Source organism: Egretta garzetta, unplaced genomic scaffold, assembly GCF_000687185.1.
Source record: "Egretta garzetta isolate BGI_Z169 unplaced genomic scaffold, ASM68718v1 scaffold138, whole genome shotgun sequence".
In the NCBI taxonomy this organism is placed as follows: Eukaryota; Metazoa; Chordata; class Aves; order Pelecaniformes; family Ardeidae; genus Egretta; species Egretta garzetta.
Window position 1 is genome coordinate 1,342,018 of NW_009260598.1, and position 17,526 is coordinate 1,359,543.

The following is a 17,526-nucleotide window of genomic DNA, read 5'->3' on the forward strand; positions in this document are numbered from 1 at the left end:
AGCCAGGACAGCTAACCCAAACTGACCAAAGAGCTATTCCATACCATAGAACGTCATGCTCGGGGGGAGTTGGTTAGTCGGTTGCGGGGAGAGTGATAGCGGCTCGGGGGCTGATCGCGGCTCGGGATGGGCTGGGCATCGATCGGCAGGTGGTGAGCAATTGCATTGTGCATCATTCATTTTGTATATTCTCTTACCATTCTCATTATTACTATTTTCTCTTATTAAACTGTCTCTATCTCAGCCCACAGCTCTAACCTTTTTTTTTCCTTCCCCATTCTCTCCCCCATCCCACTGAGGGAGGGGGAGTGAGCGAGAGGCTGCGTGGTGCTTAGTTGCCAGCCGGGTTAAACCACGACAGCAAGGATGGGTGATGTGTTTTGGGGAATCAGTTAATACCCCATCTTTTCCATAAAATGCAGTACGATGGTAACACGATGAACTGCCTCAGCAGTTCTGTGTAGTGACTGCTCTCCCCAGACCAGAGCAGGTGCGCTAGCAGCAATGGAGGTTTGGGGCAGATGAAGCCTGAGAAAATCCAGGGTAGAGAGATGTCACTGGTGTAGAGGCAGCATATCCAGGCTTGCAAGAACCACAAAATTTAGAAAGAGTATTAACTTGCACTTAAATGTTACGGTATACCCTGTCTTATCATAGTTTCTTTTCCCATCCATGATTACTCAGATCTTAAGCCTGTGTGGCTTCAAGTACCTTCCAGCAACTTCTCAGGCTTCTCGTGGCTCAAACTGTTAGTTTTCAATGAACCAGACTGGGCAACAGCGTGATTACAAGAAACTCTTAGAGCCTGAAAATCAGCAAGCAGCTACACAGAAAATAGGGGAAAAAAAAAACCACAACCAAACCAGAATACACTACAGAGGAGTTCCAGGATTCTAGCAGGGACCTATACAATATCCGGAGTTTCATAAAGAAAGCATTTGATTTTTTTTTTTGTGCAAACTGCATCGTACATGACAGAAGCAGCGCATAAACCACAAAGTGCCCTCTTTGCGTGCCGTTATAAATCTACTGTGAACCCTGCATGGCCCATTAACTTTGTCTCTAGACCAGTTCTCCAGAAAAATTCTAATCCCATTAAACTTCCTGAACATCAAAGTTGTATTTTACAGAAAAGAAAATTACAGCAAAATTTCACACGTCCACACACGGTGGTACGGAACAATAACCAAGTCCTCATGCCTTAAGCACAAAAAACAACCGATGAAAGAAAACATGGTCCAGATGATAAAGTGCAATTATTATTTCAGTTGTGCTAAAAAGCTTTCCAATTCTGTAGTTTTACTTCTTGGTGATTTTATTCAACCTGTAATTATAATGGTTTTTTGCTTCTGTCCCCATCTTTCCAGTACTGTTCCGTTTGCATTTCTGTAAGCCGTGAGATGGTACGCTGAAAGGCAAAGATTTCCTCTTCCCCTGTAAACATGGAGAGTCCTTTGGCAGAATCCTACATAATACACAAAAACAGTATCACAGAACTGTAAGAGGCATAGCTGTACTGAAGTGCACCCCATCTAACTCCTAAGGCTGAGTGTTTTACAGGTTTTGACAATATAAGACAGCAGTATGGCACCAAAAAAAGTAAAATTAACATCCAAAAATTAAACACCTATTTCAGCTAGATAATCCTGTGAAGAAACATAGCAAAACAAAAATTTGGGTTTAAAACAACACGATAGCATGTTAACCATCTATTTTCACTTTTCTGTTGACTGACGGTGTACTGATTTAGTCAAATCATTTAAAAATTCATTAACAATAAGTTACAAGGAAAAGGAAAAACAGAATAAGCAACATGCAAAATAGTACTGTTTGTGAGGATTTGTGAGGCAGTCCTAGATAGTCTAGAGAAGAGGTAGAACAGACCACCTTTTGTTTCTGTATTTTAAACGTAGGACCTAAACTTCAGTCAGTATTTTCATACATGATTGAATAGATACGATTAACAGTCAGAATGACCCTAAAACTTGTGCAAAATGGTTATATATATAGTGACATTTTCTTTGACTACGAATAAATAACATGCAATTATGAGAGCAACAGATACACTGCAGAAAAAGCAGCAAATCACAAGTTAAACGTTTACTTGATTCCTCTTCCTAAAATGCTGCTGTAATTACGCGACCAAAACCTATTTTGTTACAAAAGGGAGATGACATCAATATCTTGTACCTGGCTTAAGTCCAAATCATCCATCAACACTCTGTGGTCCTCTAGCTCACCACTGTCATGTTCTACCAGGAACAAGCTTTGGAGAGGAGTCACTGCAGAACAAATAATACGCACCTGAGAGAAGGAAAACAGGCAACAGTATCATCACTTGGCCTTTACAGGAAAGGGATAAGATACATGTTTTATGAAAAGCAAACTTCAAATTATGACCTTGGGTTTTTCCCCCCCCCAGGTATTTTCCCTTTCTCTTATTAGCACTGCTGTTGCAGATTCACCTGACTTGATCATTTGGAATATTAACCTTACAGGATCTTTTTCTCAGTAACAACTCACGTAACTTTTGCTCAGGGAAGAGCATACCTGTGCTACTAAATACTCAGAATATCTGCTATACAGATAATGAGTTCACAATCAAGTTTACTTTATAGAATACCAGCTATATAGTAACCAATGCTTTCTTTCCCCCCATAGTTAGATTCCTCTCAGTAGCTAAGTGCACTGCACACATACTTCCATCTAAAGAGTGTTTAAATTCCAAATTTCCCAGAGGGCTGAGTGGAGCCACTCTTGCTTTCACCTATGCTACTCAAGTGCACATTATTTGGCAATAACAATAATGACGCTGCTTTCATGCCTGCTGGGAGGAGATACAATGTGCAGTGAGATACAGGATCTCTGGGGGGGCTGCAGTGAAGACAGACTGAAATATTATTACAGGGGATACTTGTTGAGAGCATGCAGGCAAAATGTTTGTGGCATGGACAGGTCTCCACAAATATGCTCTCCCACACCTTGTGATGGGAGTTCAACAGTGGTGTTTTTCCTATGGAGGAAGTAATAGAAAGCAGCTGTTTGCTTGCAGTTCTTAATGACAACATGTAGATAGAGCAGACTACATTTCTAACACAACTCTTATTAGTTTATAAATATTAGCATATTCTCTTAGAAACTGTCCATTTCCAAATCATAAAGCACAAAGAATCTGGCTGACTTGAATGAGACTACTTATATGTTTAATGAGTTCAATACCTTGCTGAATCAGGGCCTTTCTGATAATCTACCCAGGACATTCTTGGAAAAAAAATCTCCATTGATATTTCCTGATTGCATAAATATTTAAGTGTGTGCATATATAATCACACATAAGACAGGGTTTCATATCTTATATTACTTTTAAAAAATCATCTTAAACACAACCTTCTCTCTGTTCTAGTAGCGCTGATTTTGCTCCCATGATTGAAACCTCTGTAAATCCACATGAGGTGCTGCATTTATCATTACTATTCCATTAGCAGTTCTGCAACCTAACATAAAGCCTACAGTGACTGTTTCCTTTAAACTTAACAATGTAACTATACTATTAACTATACTATTAACTCCTCAGTACCCTGTTCAGGAAGGCACTGACTCTCAACCAACTGCTCATACAGATTAAAATTTTAAAAATTTAAATTTACTCCAGTGTAATTGGTAGCACAATCTTTCATTATTAAAATGATGACATGGCTTCTGCGGTTTTCCTGGGTTAGGAAAGAAATAACATCCCTATTCAAGAAAGGCAAATGAGCTCAGGCTTATATTTATTGTCATGCTTAATACTCAAAGAAACAAACAAACAAAAAAACCCTGCTTATTTGCCTTTATTGCAATGGGGCCTTTTTGTGAAGCTGGAATGATGTTTCATTGCAGTGCTAGTTCATTCTGCTTATTTTTTCCAAATCATTACTACAGAAAGCCTTACTTCAAACCAATGCTTACAGTCAGGGTTTAAGGCTCCCAATATTATACCTCTACATATAGGAAAGGCTTGGTTCTCACCTTATGCTCATAAAAGGTATCAATAAGAGTAATGAAACGACGAGCTTGTGTCCTTTTTGCCATTGTAAGAAGTGGTATGTCACGAACAAAGGCCGTGTCAAAATGCTTTGATATCTCCAAATAGTCACTGGCCCCAAGAGGCTGAAACAAAACAAACCATAAGAAACGGAAACCCATGACAAATGATACATAAACACTGTATCGTGAAATACTACAATTTCAGAAGAGAGGGTGTAAAGTCCTGATCATATTTTTATTTCTGCTTCTTCATATCTTGCTTCAGGAATGCTTGTTTGCCCTTACTGACGTAGGTTTGCACAGGTACCCATTCATACTGTTGGCTTTACCTGAACAGTGTTCGATAGTTAAAAATATGGCTCCTCTGCCTCCTGACAATGTTATGATCTCTCTGACAACCTCAAACAAAATAATCACTAAAAACCATAATCCACAAAAGGAAAGAAAAGCCATGGTTAAGCTACAAAGTCAACCCAAAGCATAAATAATTTGAGCAGCTATTAGGATGTTTTCCAGCAGCAAGATTTTTCAGCGCAAATGCATAGGCTAGTTACTAAATCGTAAGTAGACCTGCATTTAGTTCACCCAAGACTAACCCTGACTGAATAAAAATCTTATGTTCCAAGTACCAGAAGCAACAGGAAACAGACAAAAATACAATTTTGTAGCAGTTCCTTTGTTCATGGTTTCACCTGTAATCATGAAATAAAAATCTTAAATAGAAACTAATAGGTTCTTATTAGTGTATCTAAACGGTGAACAAAAGATACGCACAAACAATAGTAGCTCATTCAAGTATACATTCAAATACATTCATTTAAAATTCCTTTTTCATTACACGGAAGATAGGGTAGATCTTGCAGAAAAAGCTATCTGCAGGCAGTACTTTATCTTGAGCTGTTAAGTCATCGCATTTAGGAGAACAACTTCATACCCCTGAAACTTAGTTTTACTTGTGTGAGTACTTCAGTACCTTGGATGCAACTACTCCACAGAGCAAGACTGGCAGCATTTTGCATGATAATGTCACAGCTCCCTTCCCAGCTAATGAAATGTGCTGTACCAACTGTATAAAATGGTTATAAAGCACTGCAATACTGCTGATATCTTAAAAACAGTAAATAAAAAATATTTTCTCTAACTGAAATTGCCACACAAACTTGCTGTAGGCCAAGCATAACTGTGTAACTAGAACCCTTGTGCAAGAAGTTATTTTGAGCAATTATTGATGGCTGTCTGTGACCAGGACTTTGGGTTTTATTTAGATGCAAGAACAAAAAACATGTAGAAATGGTCTATAAGCAAGCACAGGAGAGTGAAGCCCTGACGGCATTCCAAAAAGTTTTCTGAAAATTCATGGGAATAAGATAGAGCTTCTCCCCAGCTAACCCCCCAGCAGATATTAAAGCCTCTGACTCTAAGCCAGTTCTCCCATTTGCAGCTTCATGAATCACCCTGCTTTCCCGTTCATGACCACACAACTTCCTTGTGACATCTATGGAAAAGAATTACTACAAAAACTTTCAAGTGTTTTAGCAGTGTTTAAGAATGGTGTATACTATATCCTCTCCTTAAAGTTACATATACTGTTTATTTTCTCTCTCCATTTCAGTCCCCCAGACACTACCATGGCCTTCTTAACCCGAAGCCGAGAAACCCATCATCATGAGGGCCCCCAGCAACAGCTTCATGCATCACCTCTGAAAAAAAAATCTCAGCTGGACAAAGAGTAGCTGAACTCAAAATTTTTTGACAAAATAAAGCACGAAAAGATTCAAGAAAGTGAAAGAAAGTGAAAGGAACTGCTGGATGGAAACATTACAGAGCTATCCCACTGCATATCTCACTGTCAGATACAAGTGATGGCCAGCTGAACAACAATCGCATCATGTGCAAAAGAAAACAATGGAAGCACTGAAAGCAACACGACTAGGATGATGCTGGAGATTTTAAGATCGGTGGTAAGCAAATGGCCTAGGTAATGGTAATTTTTATTCCATACTTAGGTCTGAAGTATTGTTAAGTACAGAGGAGACCAAGTATGCCTGTGTGCTGAGTACCTGAGAGGGACAACAGCAGTGATCTTACTGCACGTGAGAAAGGAAATAATTTCTCATGTCTCTCTCTAGGTAAGAAATTACAGACATCAGTGCTGTTCAGGTTCATTCTTCTATCACATGAAGAGCCTGAGCACACTTCTGCCAGAGCCCAAAATCCTGAGGAATTATTCTGCCTTGCCCCAATGTGATACACTTTCTCACCGAAACCATATGAATACAATTCAGGTTCATTCTTCTATCACATGAAGAGCCCGAGCACACTTCTGCCAGAGCCCAAAACCCCGAGGAATGATACACTTTCTCACCGAAACCATATGAATACACCGTCCTCATTTCAAATACAAAGTATCAAATATCAAAAGCTGATTCCTAACATAAATAAATCAATAAATACAAATTAAAGGCTTCAAACTTTTGCAAAATCTGCAAACTGAAGCGCCCAACCACTGAGCTATACATCCAAGAACTTGGTGGGCACCTTAGTGGGTATCCACATGTGAAAATGAAAAACCTGGGGAGTCGCAGAAAGGAACCAGGTGGAGGACAAAAATAAGGCTAATGCATTCCAAAAGGGAAGAAAGGCAGATGGAATACTACTTTTGCTTTATATATAGACCTAAACCCATAGTTCATAGAGGTTTACAATATACATCTTTATCACAGCCAAATAAGAATTCAATCTACTTCAGCAGTGCAAAAAGCAGGCAATTAAAAAATTCCTCTAATTAAGGACATAAAGGGCAGATCATTTAAGAGCTGTTTAACAAGAATTTCTGAAACACCTATGCCAGTGCTAAGTGATAATATGCTGTAAGCATTGGCAGAAACGTGCTTTTGGACACTCCAAAATGTTATGATCTGAAAGATCTGAGCCTAGCAGCCATGAGTTTTTGATGGAATAAGTTTGTACCTCCCTGCCAAGACTCAAGCTTGGCGAGACGCAACTGAAGCTCCGAGTCAGCCAGTCTGTTGTTATGTATGGCTCAGTTGGCATCAGCTGTAGTTCTTTACATAGAGGAGTTCTCAAACCCTCTCCTTGTAGAGTTTAGAAAGACATAACCCTGGAGATGAAGACAAAGCTTTTAATCTTGTTTTCAACATGACTTACTCTCATCTTGGACAAGTCCTTTAATTTCCTTCTGCCTTACTCTACTCACTGCAAAAAGAAGGAACAACCAGCAAATTTGCAAATGCTCCAGGGACAGTTTAAAGCCCTTTTTGTATTCCTCTAACCTCGGTTTTAGCCTAATTTCCATGCTGCCTGCTTTTCTAACTCACCAGCTACGCTCTAAGTGCTCCAAATGCAGGAGACCATGATGCAGGCACACTCTGACAGCTTCTCAAGTCACATTCTCACTGGCCTGTTGTCCTTGAAAAACAGCCCAAGCAGCCAGGTACCAACTCTGGGCCACAGAGGAAAGAGCACCAGGGACAACGGGTTCAAGGCCAGATGACACCACTGCTAGGGATTCTGGCTGTACAGCTCATATACAGCGGCTCCACTCAGGAGCAGATCCCTGCGGGCTCAGCAGCCAGCAGCCCTCCCCTCCCCTTTACAGTATTGCCTACAGGCCCTTCTTCCTCACCTTGCAGCAAGTACTGGCTGGGCCCTGACTGCCAGTGATACAGACTTGGGACAAGATGATAAGACTGGCTGGAAATGATTTTAGACACTTACCATTGTCCTCTGTATAACCTTCCAGGGCTGAAATTTCTTTTACAAACCTCACCCAGCCACAGAAAGTATTCCATTTTAGTCAGTAGCACACATGAAGGTATTACTTCCTCTGAAGTTGCTAATGAAGCTACAAATCCTCCTAATATTGACGCATATGTATGTAATCCTCTTATTAAAAGTTTAGCCTGATTACTCTGGTCCTCTGAACAACATTCCAAAAATAACAACTTGATTTGGTGTGTGTTTCTGGTACTGTCTGATCTTTTTTTGTTTCATCAGTTATCGATCAAAGCTCAACTTCAGAACCATAATGCATTTATGTAACAATTGTCACTTACCATTTGTTACCAGTTCTTTCACATGCTGCAATATTGTTGGGTTTTTTTTAAATAGAATAGATAAGAATCTTTCTTATGGAATTATTGTTCCTGCATGTGTATATAAGGTAAAACTGTTGTAGATTTTTGTCATTAACTCTGATGCCAGGAGTCAGTATTTTATAGGCATCATACTAATGCAAAACGCATTAGCACTAGCATGGGCTACCCTCCTGACAAAGTGTTTACTCCACTTCAGCCTACTTGACTGAGTTCTCGCCTTCATTTGTTTTTGTTTCTCTGTCTACTTAATGCATTTTCAGCTATCATCATCTCAGTTCAAGTAGGATGTTTATTATTTGGAGCTCTCTGTGGACTGTTTTAAGAGTTAGTCGTCTCCTGTTCCTATTATATATTCCATTTAATTAAAGTATAAAGCATCCTTCTTCTTTGTTGACTTGTCAGTGACAAAGTAGCTCATCTTTTAGAGATTGTCTGAAGAATACAGAACACTTTACATATGTTACAAAAAGATATTTCATCTCAAGAGAAAATTTATTTTTATTTATGTTGGAAGATATTCCAGGGCCAGTTCCAGTAACATCCTGAAGAGCTGTGATTGACAATAACTACAATTTAGCACAGACACTCCAAAACATCCTAAAATCAAAATACAGCTTAAGACTAGATAATATTTACAACTTAGACATTGAGCAATAACAAAAAAATTATAGAGCTCTTTCTGTTTTTTCCAAGGGAGCCACACTCTATCACTAGTACGGCTGATAAAACAGAGCACAGAGGTAATATTTCAAGATCATAATTCAAGAAAGGAACAGAAAAACCTAAGGCATGATCTGTGATGCAGCTGCATGTTAAAGTTTAAATAAAAATGTAAGATAGTTAGGGCACAGCTAACTTGGGTATAAAATTTAGGGGCAGTGCAAATCTGTTGGAAAGCTCTGTAAGTTACAGGCAAAGATGAGAAGTTCATTTAAAGCATTATTAATAAACTGAGAATTTAATGAAGGCAGCAATATCTTACCAAGTTTTACTGAAGGTTTCTGGTGGCAAAAAAAAGGCACGTCATTGTGTAATTAAAGATCACATCAGAGGGCATACTGAGGAAAGATTAAAATAACATGCAGTTTTGATTTGGAGCTTCCTAATTAAGCATTATGAGTTGGCTTGCAACTTTAAAATCAGTATTTTAACTTGTCTGAACATGGGGCTATACAACTTGTTTGTTAAAACAGTCACTAATTGATTCATTATTCTTTCTTTCAAGATAGCCTCTAATATATGTTTTAGTTACTAAGAGGGAGGATACCAAAACCAAACAGACCAATGAAGCTTCCAGCAGTAATCACACAAATGAAAGCTACATTTAAAAAACATTATTAAAGCTGAAAAGTCAGGCACAGATGTTAGACAGCAGTTGCCTGTGCACCCTTCATCTTTCTCTCTTGGATATACGGTACAGTCTTGACTTACATTAACTGATGCTTTCCCCTCTCCCAGGACCCTCGACCTACCCAGTACGCAGAACAGTGGCTCTCGTGTAATGCACACTTATCAATACACGTTTTGTCCTCATTTCTGGTGTGTCACAAGATCTCATTTTTCAGAGACTTCTCAAATGCTTGTATAGAAGAAGAATTATGCATTTCTTCTTCAGCTTTTGTTACCACAACAGCTAGGTACTTCATCTGCAAGAATGAATTTACCTCCACAGCTATGGCTGTGAATCAAGAAAGTGGTACTATCTCCATTTTACAGAGGCCAGAGAAATTAAAGTTAAAAGCATACGCAAGCTCTCGATGCCAGGTTAAGGACCTCTGAAAGCTGATTTTTCAGGTTTCATGGAACACTACCAATTCAAAGTGCAATGCCCACTGATTTCAGTTAGAGCCATGATTACGGCAGTGTAGGACTCAGTGCCTCAAGAAGAATGTCCAGAAAATTAAGATTACAAATTGCCAACAATGAAAAGGTTGGGTTGAGTTTTTCTGGTTCTTGGGTTCTTTTGTTGTTTTGTTTTGGTTTATTTTTTTTTAAGTATGAATAGTATCATGCACTAACTGTGGTGCTGACTATGACAGAAGCCAATGATGCAAGGCAGCATTCAGCTGTATGTCACTGCAATGTCACATAGCAATGATTACTACTGTAGTGCCTCTGCAGAAGGAGGGAAAACCTCAGAAAACACAAGCAACAGTCATTCTGGAATTTCCTAGCTGCATTTTGGTGTTGATAGCACCTTATCTTACACCTACTGCACATCCTCTGTGTAAGTTGTTTTCCAGCTTTGACACCCACACAGATGATCAGTAGAGCAGGAATCTGAGATCTACAAACCCTGGGGTCGAAGATATTTTCTGAATCAAGCACAGCCCCCTTCTATTTCAGGTTACCTCATCACAGAATCCTGGTAAGAACTGATTTTGCTTGATCTTACAGCAGAAGTTTTTTCACTCTCATTTCTCATAGGGGAAAGTTGTTTCAGACCTTGCTCTTCTGCTGATTAAGAAGATGCTTGTAATTTCCAGCTCTTTTTTTGTATTCACGAACAATTTCATATTCATGCATGACAGTGCTACTACTAACTGAAACAGTGCTTTTCTGTCCTTGGCCTTTATTTGGGGTGACTGATGTGGATGAGGTTCTCCCATTTCTGGGAGAACATGCATGACATTCTAGCCTAGACTCTCCCAAGTACACCTTTTCTGCACCTCCTCTGCTTGAATTAATTTTCTTGCACACACATAAATACTGCTTTAGTCATCGATATTTGCCCATTTCCCCATTTTATCCCAACGCAGTTGAGCATCCTCCCATGTTCGTTCATCATTCAGCACAACCACTCCCTTGCCTTAGAAGAGCTTATCTACTAAAAGCGACAGACATCCATACCAAACCTACAAGCAGTGAGACATCTCAGATCAGCTGGTCAAAGCTGGCTACATAATGGAGGAAGAGCAAAAGGCGTGCTTCTGCTCCCAAAGCCCTCACTGCCAGATTTCCAGTTCCAACTCCAAAGTATGGTATTTGTCAACAAAAAGCTCCCAAAAAATAGTTAAGGCTTAAAAAAAAAAAAAAAAAAAAAAAAAAAAAAAAAAAAAAAAAAAAAAAAAGCTTTCTGTTGCTTTGTACAGTAAGCAAACAAGCCTACAAACAATTTCAACAGCTATAAGCAGGTAAAACACAAAAGGCCATAAGAAACAAGTGCATATACATCAAAATTCCAGGTAAGTTCCCCTTAAATAAGCTACGAGATCACAATTCAAGTGATCTTGTGATCTTTTAAGTTTTCAAAAGAATGTAGAAACTATGGGAATTAGGTTTATAGGTCATTATATTTATAGGTCTGTTTAAATATTGGCACTTACTGTATGATTTCAAAATCATGGTAAACAAAGTGCATTCAGGCATTCAAGAAAAAAAACCCTGAACCGTTAAAACTACATTCAACTTCAAAAACCTTGTCTTTGTGACTTCCCGGGTCTACACAGTATAGGATCTAAAAACCTCAAGGTTTATACAGCTTTCACTGAAGGGAGTGCTTTCTAAAATTCAGCCCTGGTACACATAAAACAAGGTATAAAACAGAAAGGAGGTTTGACTAACAATATTACTACATTACAGTATTTCCACCTGAAATAAGTTTCTTAAGGGTGTTTTATAAAATATACTTGAGAGTTAGATAATGCAACTTTTTTGGGGGGTGTAGAAACTGATTAAATTCTTAAAGCGAATGTAGCTAATGAAAGACAGACTCTTAGTCCAGAGCTTAAACTGCAAAAGCTAATCTCCTGCTGGGAATAAAACCAAGATCAAAATCAAACTAAGGAAAACTATGATTCTAAAAAGTTACTGAAAATAGTGCTCACTTCTGAACAGCTCCATGGTATGTTTATTTACAGCTACACCCAACAATCCTAAAGATGACACCAAATTATACGGTTGATACATTTAGCAGTTTTTAATGAAGGTAATTCCCTCAAAATGATTCAGAATCATTAAACTCCAAATGCAGCTGAGTTGTGTCATCATGTAGGGGAGACATTCAATTGACTTAAAGACAGACATTTGCATCCCTAAATCACTGGTTGTCTTTCATAATATCGACCCTTTTCTTTTCTTTTTAAAGCTTAGTTACATATTTCATTTCAAAGTGCAAGCTATTCAAGTTAGAAATCACATCTTCCTCCTGGTCTGCGGAGTGTGCCTACTGCAATGGAACAACAACCTAACAAAACTGTTTGCCACTTCTTTGTTGTGTTAATACAGTATTTTGCCAATTACAGAGATGCTAAACAACTAGAAAAAAAAAATCACATAAGATAACCTTTTACAACATAGATATTAAATTTATTTTCTTAGCTTTGTTATGCTACAGTATGTTTGCTAATGGTTAGTAACCCAAATTCCGTAGCTCTGTTTCCGAGCTCAAACTGAAAACATGACCTTATTTAAATTACTTTAAAAATAATAAACCCCATAGATTCATCTAGCCCCATATCCTCTAAGAGTGACCAGAAGCAGCTGTCTAGGGTGAGGACAGGAATAGGATATGCATATGGCAATACCTTGCTGATATACTTACCCAGGTACCAGCGACTTCTTGTTTATGAACCTGCAAGCATTTCTGTATTAAACCTTTTGCATTTAACATGATTGATTGTTTCTTAGTTTACCCATCCACAGAATCAGTTTTACAGATATACTTTCCTATCATATATCATATTAAGACACTAATATTCATTGGTAGTTGGCACTTGGATGAAAGGATATATTTAATTGCCTAATGAAAAGACTACAGGATCCACAAAACAAAATTATTCAACCTTTGTAAAGAAAAGGCTAAAATGTGTTTGAGTACATGAAAAAGTCAGTATTCCCAGCAGAGGGCAGTAGCTGCTATGCACAAGGGAGAGGAAGACTAAAAGATAATATTGGGAGGAAGATTGTATCTCCTTACTCCCTTAGGGCTTTGGAAGATTACATTTAAGGTACGCTTAAGTGTCTAAATTATTTATACCAGATCAAGATTCAAGCCAAACTGTCACAATTACCAGTTTTTAAACAACATTTTAAAAGGGAAGTGAAGAAAGAGGACTGGCAGAGGATGATTTTTCTAAGGCATAATGAACACTGACCTTTACGTGTAAACACAGAGAAATGAAACCACTCTAATGGGGTAGTAAGACTTACGTTTGCATGATTGCTAGTTTAGGATATTGAGATTTTAAAATCAAGTTATTATGTAAATTTTATTTTAAAAATTACTTTCAGCTGAACTTTAGATAGACATACAACTGCTGAGACAAAGGATAAAGGAAAAAGAAGGTTTTTATAAGCACGTTGTTGAGTTAAGTTAGCAGATCTGACCATCCAAAAGGCTTTCTAGAATTTATCAAGGACAATCCTAAACCGTACTTGCTTGTCAAGAACCAGCTCCTTAGAATCCACTAGCATGGTGATTTTTCATTCACGCACTAACTCAATGAAAAAATTAATTATGTTTTGCAACCATCTAACTCCATTGGTAAATGTATCCTTCATTGTAGAGATGGAGAAACTGACAGGAAGAAATTACTTACAGGCCACAAAGAAGGGGAAGCTAACGTTAGCATTAAAATTCAGGAACTCTGTCACTATTCTGCTTGGTGCCTCTGCCAGCCTGCTCTGGCTACACTTGTTCATTTGATGAGGCCTTAGGAAAGATGGTGTGATAACAAACATTTGATGAAAACCAAGCATAGTTCTCCTGGATGATGACACTGGAGAAGCACATTTACAGGACTCCATTCTAGTGAGTCGGTAACTACTTTCAAGGCATGACAAATGCTACCATGTGCCGTACTGCCACATAAACCCTGGTATGTCAGATCCAAAAAAACTGCTTCTCATTTTGCTCTAAAGCAATAAAATAGATCAATATCCTCTCATCCAGCATATTTTATTCTTCCACATGTTCACATAGCCAGTAAAGCAAAAAAGCAAGGTGTATGGATTTTATATTTACTAAATTACCTAAAACTTGGGGTTTTCCTCAACTATGATTTAAAAATTGATGTACACAATAATGTAACAAGATGCTTTCTACCAAGTCAGCTGCATGTCACATCAGCACTGCATACAACATATTCTCTGTATTTTATTTTTATAAACATTAATGGACAACTGGTAATTACCAATATCTGATGCATTATTTTGGACAGAAATAATTCTTCATGTTGTTGACACGAAAAAATTTGATGCTAACACATGAAACAAGACACAAAAGACCGTAATACTAGAAGGGCACCAACTCTATCTCCCAAGGTCTTCAGGTATCAATTACAATAGCAACTATTTTGAAAATTCCACTTAAAGCTAGGAGATGTTTCAAATGGTATGAAGTTACTGATTGCCGATTTGCTATTTTAATCTACTATGTATTGGCTGACATTTCATTAAATCATGTGATACCAAAATGGAAAATCTTGTAATATTTCCCTTTAAAACAGTATTTTATTTCAAAGGAAATATCACTGAATTTGAGAGTTTTACAGACTGTTCATATGAAATACTGTATTACAAAAGTTACTGTTGAAATAATAGTCTGAACAATTTCAAACACATCTCCTTAGTCCTACACCAACAAATGTAAGTAAGAGTTTCAGGTCTGGAATTCACTATAACAGTTACCCAAGACCAGACCAGAAGACATATCGTCGCAACAATGTGAAATCAGTCTTCCTTCACAAGAAGGAAGGGGGGGACATTCAGAGCGATGACATTTGTCTTCCCAAGTCACCGTTACGCGTGATGGAACCCTGCTTCCCTGGGGATGGCTGAGCACTTACCTGCCCATGGGAAGTGGTGAATGAATTCCTTGCTTTGCTTCGCTTGCGTGCGTAGCTTTTGCTTTCCCTATTAACCTGTCTTTATCTCAACCCATGAGTTTTCTCACTTTTACTCTGCTGATTCTTTCCCCCACCCCATTGTGGGGAGTGTGAGCAAGCAGCTGCGTGGTGCTGAGTTGCCAGCTGTGGTTAAACCATGACACTCTTGTAAAATTCAAATTCTTCTTTCTGGATCCATTAAGGGCTATGGATAGCCAAAGAAATCAATTCAGCAAGTTTTGAGTACAATGTTGTCCACTCATGCCACAGTGATTATCAAGAACCACATGAGCAGTGGTATATGCCAGTTTCAGAAAACTTAAAAAAATAGTATTGCAACTCCAAGAAAATATTGCAACAATTCAGTGTAATCAAAAATAACTTCCCAAACCAACTGATTCTCTTCATTACACTCACTTACCCCTCTACCTTAAATTAAATAATGTTTTGGGAATTATGAACCCAATGTTACTGAGGAAATAAGTTTAACCAAAGTTAATTGCATTAACTGAATCAAATTATATGATATTTTGAGTTGTTCTATCAGAAGTTGACAATGCAAACTTTTTCACACACACACAAAAAAATCTTGCTATCTTATATTTACTAGACGGGAAATGTGTAAACAAAAGTGTAAACAGAGTTGATATCCACCTTCCATTACAAAACTAGTTTTCATCATGAAACTTTCCCATTCTGAACAGATGCCTCAAACTAACTTCATATGAACATGCATCGGTGTGTGTGAATGAATATTTATTTGTAAAAGTTTCGGTCAATTAGTATTCTTCTGAGAGTAAGGCTGTTGTAGACCTTGCTCCTCAAGTTAGACTTTCCCCTAGCTTAGATTTAAAAAAAAAAAAAAAAAAAAGAAAAGAAAAACCAAAACAAACCCTTTCCCTCCTCCCCCAAAATCTCAATTCTGCTGAGAAATAAATTGTTGCACACAGCATCCCCCTTTTCATTGTTTCACCCCACCAAGCACTACTCTTTGTATTTACAGCAAATTTCTATCAGCATTTATGTTACATTTAGAACTGCTGGGGGAAAAAAGCGGTTGTACTAGGCTCGGTATAAAAATGTGCTCATTAAAAATGCTACACTCAACAACAATCCTTCAGTAATAATTCTTTCTATCTGTTAGGTGAGCAGCTTCTCAATCTGTTTAGCATATACTTTCCTGACACTGCGTAAGGCCAATTTCTTAGTAAGAACAGCATCTACAAAACTCAACCTTTTACACAACATCAGGGAGACTGGAATTAATTTCATTTCCATTCTTTTCGTTATCTACTGTGTGAACCCAGAACCAGCTTCACCATTACCCCTTCTGGACTAAAATCTGACAGACAGCCTGCAGTTTTGCAAGTTATCGTGTGTGTGTGAGTGTTTTGCTTGGGTTTTTTTCAATATTGGCACATAATAGCACTCTTCTAGCACCATGGAATTTTTATTGCACTCCACCATTTATCAAAAATAAAAAGCTAGTCAAAGATCTCAGCCTAGTTTTCCAGTACTCCAATGATCCAAAATGTACTCGCAGGCTATTTTTATCATACTACAACTATTAACAGGCTGGTTTCCCACACTATCAGGTGTGTGGGTGCAGATTACAAACCAGCCCGCAGCACTGTATGCGAAGTGCCTCACGTGGGGCATGGAAAGTTATTTTACCATACTTCAGTGAAACAAATATTTCACTCTGCTTCACCTAGAACACGTATTTTTTGCAAAACCTTTTGCTTCTCCCACATCATTATTAAAAGTTCAGCCATCTCCAGCTACGAATAAGCCAGCAGCGTTCAGATAATACAAACCACATCAAAACTCCCATTTTACTTAACAACAAGTCTTATAGCTGAGCAGACATGCTGTTTGCCCATGACCTTTAGTTTCTCTTTAATTTTCCCACACTTCGTAACTAGTTGCCCTTCATTCTATATTTGATTCTGTCTCGACATTGACGCAGGACATACTTTTACTGTCTTCTTCCTCAAAAAGTCCTTCTTGTTATTTTCTGTTGTTGTTGTTTACACTTCCCTTTCCAGCTAGTTTTGGTCACAATTCCCTTTTGCTTTTGATAATTAGTCTTCCTGAACACTCAAATATGTGATTTCACTGTTTGGAAGTAACTTTTGGTTACACTGAATGTTAGAAAATTACGGAGAAGACTGTCCCTACGCAACACAGATTTCTAGATGAATTCATCACTGCAAGCTCCCATAAAGCTGCTCTAGCCAAACAACCTTGTACTGAACGTAGTACATTTTGTGCTAGAAAATTATCATTTGCAGTTTTCAGGCTAATTACATTTCACCATTTTCTGCATTTCATCTACAGCATAAGCTTCCCATACAACAGTATTTTTTCTTTATATGCTTTTTATGTCTCCTACAGCTTTCTGCTTTATCCCACCAAAAATAGTTCCCACTACTAGCCAGCTTACTTGAATATCTATGAATGACTTTACATTTCCTGTCATGTTGAATGTCTCCTGACTTTGGGTTTTTTTGGCTAGAGACCACCAGAGCACTCTTCTGGATCCTACCTATTTT

At 38.1% G+C, this 17,526-nt stretch overlaps 1 protein-coding gene across 1 annotated transcript in view; it reads right to left on the bottom strand.

Annotated features, from left to right (window-relative positions):
* Positions 1–291: 291 nt before the first annotated feature.
* Positions 292–17,526, bottom strand: part of AFG1L (AFG1 like ATPase) — a 74,126-nt gene continuing 56,891 nt past the window's right edge. Inside the window, exons 12-14 of the mRNA XM_035900305.1 lie at positions 4,009–4,149; positions 2,191–2,304; positions 292–1,465 (exon numbers count right to left, since the gene is read on the bottom strand). Coding sequence (XP_035756198.1) covers positions 1,331–1,465; positions 2,191–2,304; positions 4,009–4,149 — 390 coding nt within the window. The 3' untranslated portion in view covers positions 292–1,330. The remainder of the gene's footprint in view (positions 1,466–2,190; positions 2,305–4,008; positions 4,150–17,526) is intronic.